General features: G+C 41.5%; 1 protein-coding gene across 1 annotated transcript; it reads right to left on the reverse strand.

The window, feature by feature from the left end:
* Positions 1-1,682: 1,682 nt before the first annotated feature.
* Positions 1,683-7,991, reverse strand: LOC131679364 (uncharacterized). The gene is made up of 3 exons (XM_058960077.1): positions 2,081-7,991; positions 1,839-1,979; positions 1,683-1,755 (listed from the first exon to the last, which is right to left on the reverse strand). The coding sequence occupies exon 1, from the start codon at positions 7,989-7,991 to the stop codon at positions 2,343-2,345; it is 5,649 nt and encodes a 1,882-aa protein (XP_058816060.1). The 3' UTR covers positions 1,683-1,755; positions 1,839-1,979; positions 2,081-2,342.
* Positions 7,992-9,615: the final 1,624 nt, after the last annotated feature.

Consider the following 9,615-nt stretch of genomic DNA (forward strand, 5'->3'; position numbering starts at 1 on the left):
TAACTTTTCATCGATAATAATTAGATATGTGCGTGCCATCAAACAATTTATTCCCCCTAAAACAATTTTAAAGTTATGCAAATTCCCAAATGGGAAAATTTTGGACGATGCCAATTTTTTTTGTGCATAAGGACACATACCTTACATCAAGTACGGTTTTTGTTTTAGTGTTTCGGATTCTCCTCGTCAGTAACTAGCACCAACTGGGTGTCTAGTTAGACGATGTATCTAAGCTAGTACCCAAATTAGCACTAGTTAGACACTAAAATCCAAAAAGTCACTAAACAAACGGCAAACAGAACTTCTGTGCTTACTATCGAGACATCACTCGGTATAAGCCAGTTGTTTAGTGTTCACGCAAGACGTGTGACTTTTTGGATTTTAGTGTCTAACTAGTGCTAATTTGGGTACTAGCTTAGATATATCGTCTAACTAGACACCCAGTTGGTGCTAGTTACTGACGAGGAGAATCCGAAACACTAAAAAAAAAACCGTACTTAATTTTAAAGTTGTCTAAAGACTAGTTCAGATTTAAATGAATTCCGCAAAAGTTATTTAAATTAAATGGTTTTTCTAAGAAACACTAAGAAACACCCTAACCTTTGATTTTAAATGTGTTGTGAAATTAAAAGTATGACAGATAGAGCTTACATGTCTTCAGCAAATTGTTCTAAAATTTGTCGTTCTAAAACTTCACTGAAGTTCGTATTGGTCTATCTAGTATGATTAAAAGTCATTTTTTTGTTCTTGGTAAAATTTGTGAAATAATTATCAATCCAACGAAATTATAAACTTTTTGAAATTTTTTAATAGTTTTATTTTTTATTAAACCGTGATTTTTAATAAATAGTGACCGTCTCTTCACAACGCAGTTTAATTTTCGTGGCTTGCGGTGAGCACGGTCTCTCGAATTGCTGAACTGAAAATTATGGAATAGAAGTTAATTTTTAGTATTTTAGTAGAAGTTATTTTTTAATACGCAAATGACGGAAGGTTATCGAAACGTTTCGGAAAATGAAAATTCCAGTAGATGATTTTCCCAAACGGTTCGGTTTCGAGAGGTTTTTATTTGTTCTTTGGCATTAGGATTGGCGATAATAATTCAAATCAAGGATACCACTGGGAAGTCACTTTTAGAAAAAATCGATGTCGAAGTAAAGTTTGATTGAACTATGCACGTGCACGCATGCACGCATGTCAGAGGTAGCGTGATATCAGGAGCTGCGATTTTATTTCTTAGTTCTCAGTCGCGTTGGAAATTTGAGTAAAGTATAAACTTCAAATCGATTCAAAAAAAAATTCTTTTTTTGGCTAGGCACAATATATAACCTTTAGGAAAATTCAGTTTTCCCACCACAATGCACAGTGGGGCCGGGCCGGTCAAAACCTCCAAAATTTATCGTCAATTTTCACACCTTTCATATTTTTTTTTCTAAATGCACATTATCTAGAGCTGTATTCGCCAAATTTTTGAGTCAATCGATTGAAAAATATAAGTGCTACATTTTATTGAACCGCACAAGGTCTTGAAAATCTGCAAGAATTTGAGTGACAAAAAGTTTTTGTTCATTCTAATTCATCTCGCTTTAATAGATACTACAATGTTAATTTAACAACACATATAGTCGTTTCTAATGGAAAATTATCTCAGGAATTCAATGGTGTATTTCGATTTGAGATATTGTTGTGATTCCAACGTAAAAGGAGGGATTCTGGTTTTCTAAACGCTTTATTCGACGAGCCGTTAAAAAATCCCTGCCGGAGAAATATAGGTATTTTTGTTATACAATTCAATTGTGTTTTCCTTTCTTTGTAATAATATAAATTTAAGAACTTACGTTTTAGTCCCTTTTACGTTTTAATTCTGTTCTTCTTTTTGTATTTCAGCTGCTGGATTAAACCTAGCAAATTCTTGGCTTCGATTGCAATTACTGCCTTTGTTCTAACCGTATGAGTTCAGCAATATATTTTAACAGCCACTGATGTTATAATAAGATAGTAATAAGATAGAAATAGTAAGTAATTTTAAGTATTTTAAGATAACCATATTAATATAAGTATTTCAGTAGATAATAATTACCGTAGTTGATAGGAAATTACAAATTCTCGCTATTTTAAATATTTTTCGTATAAGAACTAACTTCGTATAACAATTCGCTATTCGCCTGTCCTTGCGTAACCTGTTAATTCGATCGATCCCTTGATCGGTCACCGGGTGTGGAAAATGTCTTTGGCGCAGAGGCATACCTAAAGAGAGGGTTATACCAGCACGAACCAATGTTGTTGAATAGTAGGTGCGTAGCAACTTGAAAAGTTGCGACACTCCCCCCAGTACTTCGCGATCATTGATCCGAGGTACTCCCAATCGCACCAACATCCAACACGGCGAGTTTTATGGCTGGTCTCTCCAATATTCCGCTAGCTGTTTGCACCATAGCTCTTCGAACCTGGCCATCCTTGGACCGGACGGCGTCGATGATTCGTCCTTTCGGCCAACAATTTCTTGGAAGTGTCTCGTCCACCAACACGACAATGTCTCCCACTTCTATGGGCTTCGCCGGACAAAACCATTTTGTTCTCCTCGTTAACGTTGGCAGGTAATCAGCTATCCAGCGTTTCCAGAACCTGTTTGCGTAGACCTGCGACATCTTCCATTTGTGCTTCAGGGCGTAGCTACTGTCTTCGAATGTGACCGGTGGCTTAGAACCGTCTGATGACCCGAGTAGGAAATGGTTCGGGGTTAGCGGCGATGATAGCTCATCGTCTAGTGGCAATTCAGTCAACGGTCTAGAATTGATAATTAGTTCGATTTCTGCCAACATGTTTCTTAATAGTTCATCGGTAGGTGTGCGTGTGAGTTGTAGGTGTTTCAAGGCTTTCTTCACTGACTGAACGAGGCGTTCCCATGCGCCACCAAAGTGCGGAGAAGCTGGCGGGTTGAATGACCATTTTGTATCCGTTGTAGTGAAATGTTCCATCAGCTTGTCCTGATCTATCTGCTGTAGTGCCTGTTTCAATTCACGGCTTGCACCAACAAAATTCGTTCCGCGATCGCTAAATATCTCCAAGGGGGAACCTCTTCTGGCTATGAAATTCCTAATGGCCAAGATGCATGAATCTGTTGTGAGGGTGTGCGCAATTTCGAGGTGTATTGCTCGAACAGTGAGACAAGTAATCAACACACCCCAACGTTTTTCGGTACGTCTGCCAACAGCCACGTGCATCGGCCCAAAATAATCAATGCCTACATATGAAAATGGCCGACAAAAGGCTTTCAACCGCATTGGTGGTAGAGCGGACATTTCAGGGACGGCTGGTTTTGCCTTGCGGATTTTGCAAAGCTGGCATCTCTTACGAACACGATTATACACCGAACGAAGTTTCGGAATATAGAACCGACGCTTGATTTCGTTGAGCGCCGTCTGGTGGTTCATGTGGCAGTATCGTTGGTGAATGCTGGCGATAATAAGATCCGAAACTGGATGGCACTTAGGCAGCAATATCGGGCGTTTCGTACACTCTTCCACAAATTCGCAAGCATCTATGCGACCTTTCATGTGAACTAACCCATCTACCTCAAGAATTGGGCTAAGCTTGTACAATGAACTATTTTTGGGCAACACGTTCTTCCATGGCAATGGATTAGATTTCCTTAAGTGTTGAATCTCTCTGGCAAACTCGGAATCTTGAACGAACTTAAGTATAGTCAGCTCTGCTTCTTTTAGTTCCTCATGGGATAGGGGACCGCTTTCAACAGGTTGTTTGACGATTTTCTTGCGTATATTAGCTGGGAATCGTTTCACAAAAGCCACATGACGTAGCAACCGTTTCCATCTGGAAAATTTCTCCCATTCGAATATCGCACGTTCTTCGAAGTGATGTAGTACTTTTACACGTTTTTCTTCTATTGTGTCACCAAATTTTGATATATTATCAGGCCAACCCTCTTTGGGGCCCCACAGGAATTCCAGTCCACGAAACCAACGACTTGTAGGAGCCAGGTCCGGTAACTTTTGCCATTTTGTAGCCTCGTCCGCAACGTTCAATTTTGATGGGATCCAGTTCCATTCATGTTGCTCCGTCAACTCCAACATCTCACTGATTCGTACCGCTACAAACTGGCTATATTTCCGGTGATCAGAGTTTAGCCAACAAAGAACATCTCGCGCATCCGTCCAGAAGAATCGTTGCATAGGTTTTAATTTGTGCGACTCCGTGATGCTGTTCGCCAAGCGGGCGCCGATTACTGCTGCCTGCAGTTCCAGTCTGGGTATTGACACAAATCGCAGTGGAGCTACTTTTGTTTTTGCCCCGACCAGTGCACATTCCACGACGCCACCTTCTTCGAAACGCAGATAACATACCGTAGCAACTCCATTCTCAGACGCATCAACGAAGACATGGAGCTGAATCGAATTTCGTTCACTGATGCTACTCCTCGTCCGGTAACATCTGGGCACCCTAACCATCTCTACTCTCGGAAGAACTTGCACCCACGTCAGCCATTTCTCCCGCTGTTCACTGTTGATTGGCTCGTCCCAATTCACACCGCTACGCCATATTTCCTGAAGCAATATCTTCAGAAACATCAGGAAGTTTGCCAAGAATCCCAAAGGATCATAGATCATCATTAGCGTGCTTAAGATCTGCCTCTTTGTCGGAATAATATGACCGTTAAGTAGTTCCGCGTTAATCCTTGGGGATACTTTGAAGGTGAATGAATCAGTAACAGTACACCACCACAAGCCCAGAACTTTTTCTGTCCCCATCTCGCTCAACAGATTCATACTTTTTACACCTGGTGTCGCTTGCAACTCCCGCAGTACTTGATTTGAGTTTGACAGCCAGTTGCGTATTTCGAAACCAGCCTCAGCATGGACGAACTGGACCTCTTTCGCCAACTTTATCGCCTCTTCTTCCGTTTCCACACTAGTGAGCATATCATCGACGTAATGTTCCTTCACTATCGCTTCAGCTGCTCTTGGAAATCGGTCCTGGAATCGTTGTGCATTATGGTTTTTTACATACTGCGCGCAACTCGGCGAACACGTTGCCCCAAATATCATCACCTTCATAGCATAAACGTCTGGATCACGGTCAAGCTCACCGTTTCGCCATAAAAATCTCAGACATTGTTGGTCATTTTCATTCATCATCACTTGTAGGAACATTTCCCGTATATCCCCGGTAATGGCAATTCTGAATTCGCGAAAGCGATGAAGCACGGATAACAGAGAAGTAAGTAAATCCAGCCCAGTAAGTAAAAACGAATTCAACGATACTCCCGCAACCTTCGCAGCCGCATCCCAAACTATTCGTAGTTTTCCTGGTTTATTGGGATTTACTATGGGGAAAATTGGCAGATACCAGACACGCGGGTATTTCTTGGATAGTTGTTTCTCAGTCAGTCTCACGATATATCCGCATCGCTCGTAATCTCTAATCTTCTCCTTTAACGATTCAGCCATTTCAGGGTCTCGTTGCATTCTCTTCTCCAAGCAGCTCAGCCGTCTCGCAGCCATAGGTTTGCTATCAGGCAGTCGGACATCATCGTTGCGCCAGAGCAATCCTGTCTCGTACCTTCTGTCTTTAACGTGAGTTAGAGATTTCAATAACTGCTGCGCTCGCTCATCATACTTTGATAGGAGTGGCTTGATGTTGTGCCCGATCCCAATGCTATCCAAGGCGAAGTATGCTTTAACCGTTTTATGCAGCTCAGCATCGTTTCGCTCGCAACACTGGCACACATGAAAACTATGATGTGCCATGTAACTAATTTGGGGTATTACAGAGCAGGGTCCAAACACTATCCATCCCAAGCGTGTTCTGGTGGCAATCGGCTCGATTTTCTTCCCCTCTCTGCTGTCTAACGTGTGCCCCAAATGGCAACTATCGATTCCAATCAATATTCTTGGTTCGACATTGTAATATGAATCCGCCGGAAGATCATGCAAGTATGGATAGCGAAGCTGCAATTCATCCAAAGCAAGGGTCTGCCTTGGCAATGCCAGCCTTTGGACAGTATGAACTTTGGGAATCTGATGCACCTTAGTGTCGTGTATTCCCGAAATTTCCAAACCAAGCTTAACGGAATTCATTTCCTGCCGTTGATAGTCTGATGTCCAATCGAGACACAAAGGATACGGTTCACCTTGAATATCTAGTTCTTTTAGCAAACTGTGTTCCATAAGTGTGACCGATGAACAATCGTCCAGAAAGGCGAACGTACTGACAGACTTGCCTCGTCCACGTAGGAGCACCGGGACGTATCGAAACAATACCTTTCCTACGTTACTTGAATGCGTGTTGCAGGTTTCGACGGATGTCTCGGAACTACCACGAGGAAGTGATGCTTGTTGAAGCTCTCGTCGTTGATATCTGGCCTCATCGTGTAACAATTGGTGATGCATGTAAGTACAACCATTCATTCCGCAAGCTTGCCTAACCGTACACGCTCCGAAATGTTTTGTCAAACATTTACGACACAACTTGTGCTGCTTCAGTGCTGCCCACCGAGCATCGATATCCATTTCCCGAAACATTTTACATGAGCCTAGATTTCCGCATTCTCCGTGACAAAGGACACACTGAGTAAACGCTGGCTTCGGCGTAGTCCTGAAAGGAACCACTGGAACAAGAGATGGACTAGAAGTCGTCTCGACATGTACGTGCACTTCCTCCCTTCGACCTCGTTTCTCTGGTTTGCCTGCGTAGCTGCTTATTGACGACGGAACCGTTACTGTGCATGCCGCTTCCACGAGCGTACCAAGCCATTTGCTAAAGTCCGACAGTGTAACCGCATTTAGTGCATGACGAAATCTCGCCCAATCGAGCTTAATAGTTGGTGGCAGTCTCTCGACGAGCTCTTGAAGGAGTGCCACGTTGCAAAGATGCTCGTTTAGACCACAAGCCACGATCGTTGCACACATATTCTGGACGGCGACGCCAAAATCGATCAGAGTTCCAAGCTTCTCTGTCTTCGGCGCGGGCATTTCCCGAATCTTGCATACTAATGAGTGTACAATCACTTCCGGCCTGCCGAATAACGTCCTTAACGTGTTTATGACACCTTCGATCCCTGCTGGATATAACAAACGGCTCCGCACTACTTCTAGAGCTTTTCCCTTTAAGCTTTTCTGAAGTCGAAGTAGGTTTTCTTCATCACTATAACCGCACATCCTGGTAGTACTCTCATAAGTAGCAATGAACAGAGGCCATTCTTCCGGATAGCCTGAGAAATAAGGAAGTTCTTTCGCAATTGCGTGCCGTGCGGCAAGTTGACTTCTGCTGAGCTCGTGAGCCGTGTTCACTGTTTCTTCTTCGATCGCAAAATCATTCCTCGGTGGGATAGATTCACCGATTTCCATCGCTTTCACTCGGTTCTCAAGGCACTTCGTTTGGACATCTTGCTTTCTTGCCATCTCCATAAGTTGTCTTTCCATCCGCTCGATCGCTTTATACACGTCGCCCGCTGCTCGGATTTCCGTTCCTAAAGTCGTTGAATTCGCGTTAGGTGGAGGAACACCGGATGGAACAACTAACTCCTCTCGTATTTGCTTCTCTCGCTTCTCCATTCGACGCTGAAACTGGTGGTGCAAATCACTGACAGCATTCTGCAACAAGCGGTCTTTTTCACGAAGTAGCTTCTCGTAGGCCCGCTGCTGTTCTTCAAATTTATTCTGCATCTGATCCATTTTTAGTTGAAACTGCTTAAGTTGCTCGTTTTGCACTTGGTTTTCCTCTGACCTTGGTTCCGCTCCACCCTGTACAGGTACCGTAATGATGACGGATGCGCTGTTAGCTGTACGTTTAGCTTCGCATGTTGCACAACTCCAGTCCACATCCTCGATGCCTTCATCAACGCCCACGCACTTGAAGTGATACCATAAACCACAGTCGTCACAGCAAACCATCCGGCTGTTATCTGGATCATTACAGGCTTTACAACTTACACCTGGCCAGGAGCCTTTTATCCGATTGGCTTTCGACATACCTCAGTAAGCCCCCGATCGTGATAAAACGGATTTTTTAAAATGTTGTGATTCCAACGTAAAAGGAGGGATTCTGGTTTTCTAAACGCTTTATTCGACGAGCCGTTAAAAAATCCCTGCCGGAGAAATATAGGTATTTTTGTTATACAATTCAATTGTGTTTTCCTTTCTTTGTAATAATATAAATTTAAGAACTTACGTTTTAGTCCCTTTTACGTTTTAATTCTGTTCTTCTTTTTGTATTTCAGCTGCTGGATTAAACCTAGCAAATTCTTGGCTTCGATTGCAATTACTGCCTTTGTTCTAACCGTATGAGTTCAGCAATATATTTTAACAGCCACTGATGTTATAATAAGATAGTAATAAGATAGAAATAGTAAGTAATTTTAAGTATTTTAAGATAACCATATTAATATAAGTATTTCAGTAGATAATAATTACCGTAGTTGATAGGAAATTACAAATTCTCGCTATTTTAAATATTTTTCGTATAAGAACTAACTTCGTATAACAATTCGCTAATGTCTTTTGTTCCTTTCTCTGCCTGTCCTTGCGTAACCTGTTAATTCGATCGATCCCTTGATCGGTCACCGGGTGTAGAAAATGTCTTTGGCGCAGAGGCATACCTAAAGAGAGGGTTATACCAGCACGAACCAATGTTGTTGAATAGTAGGTGCGTAGCAACTTGAAAAGTTGCGACAGATATAATGAGTATTTAAAAAGTAACCAACAAAATCAATATAACCATGTTGTTTAACGCGGACGTATTTACATTCAGAGTGTCATTTCTTTATCGGTAAAAGCGTGTTGAAGGATCTCATCTAGTACAACTAACGTAGAATTTTATCTAGTTTTCAAAACTCATAGTGTCATCATGCTCCGAAAGTTCATATTTGGACATTTGTAAAATTAGTTTTTTTCATGGAGACGCAAGGTGTTTTTTCATTTCATGAAGTTAATAATGCAAAACTTCACCCGTGGATTTCTTTTTCTGAACGCTACTTGTAAATTCAGGATTAAGGGCGATTTCCTTGATACAAATATAAGTATGCGTTGATCGTCTTGCAACTATGACTCGTGTTTCTATATATTCACAGTTATCTGCAGTAAAGAAAAATTCAAATAAATACAAGCAAATGAGGCAAACTAACTGCAACTATTATTATATCTTTCCATGGATCCTATCTTTTTGGTAGGTATTGGTCGTTAGCTTTACTGGTGACCGATGTAAGGTGTGTGGGAAGTGTTCTTTTTTACCCGATTTTTAGTTATTGCCCAGTAATGCAACATTTATTTTCAAGTGCAAACTCCCTATTGAATCTATCACAATCAACAATCAAATTCAAAATCTCCCTCAATAACTCACTTCCAAATTGACGAATTTCATGCAAAAACGCTCACGCGTCTATTTCAAAATATACACATACATTCCAAAGTATGCTCAGGAATCCGAATTCGTTCGAATAACCAAGTCAGTATCCACAAAGAATTGAAAATCAATGGAAAAATATTGATCGGCTTATCTGCAGTATGCATCGTATGAGCAACTGTGAATAGAGCATAGTAGGGTATGATTTGGGATCTTCATCAAAATCAAATAAACCTGTAATCTTTTAAAAGCTTT

This window comes from Topomyia yanbarensis, chromosome 2 (genome assembly GCF_030247195.1).
Source record: "Topomyia yanbarensis strain Yona2022 chromosome 2, ASM3024719v1, whole genome shotgun sequence".
Lineage (NCBI taxonomy): Eukaryota > Metazoa > Arthropoda > Insecta > Diptera > Culicidae > Topomyia > Topomyia yanbarensis.

Bases quoted from the DNA above. Each gene is read 5' to 3' on its own strand.
- LOC131679364 (XM_058960077.1), bottom strand. From the start codon at position 7,991: ATGTCGAAAGCCAATCGGATAAAAGGCTCCTGGCCAGGTGTAAGTTGT.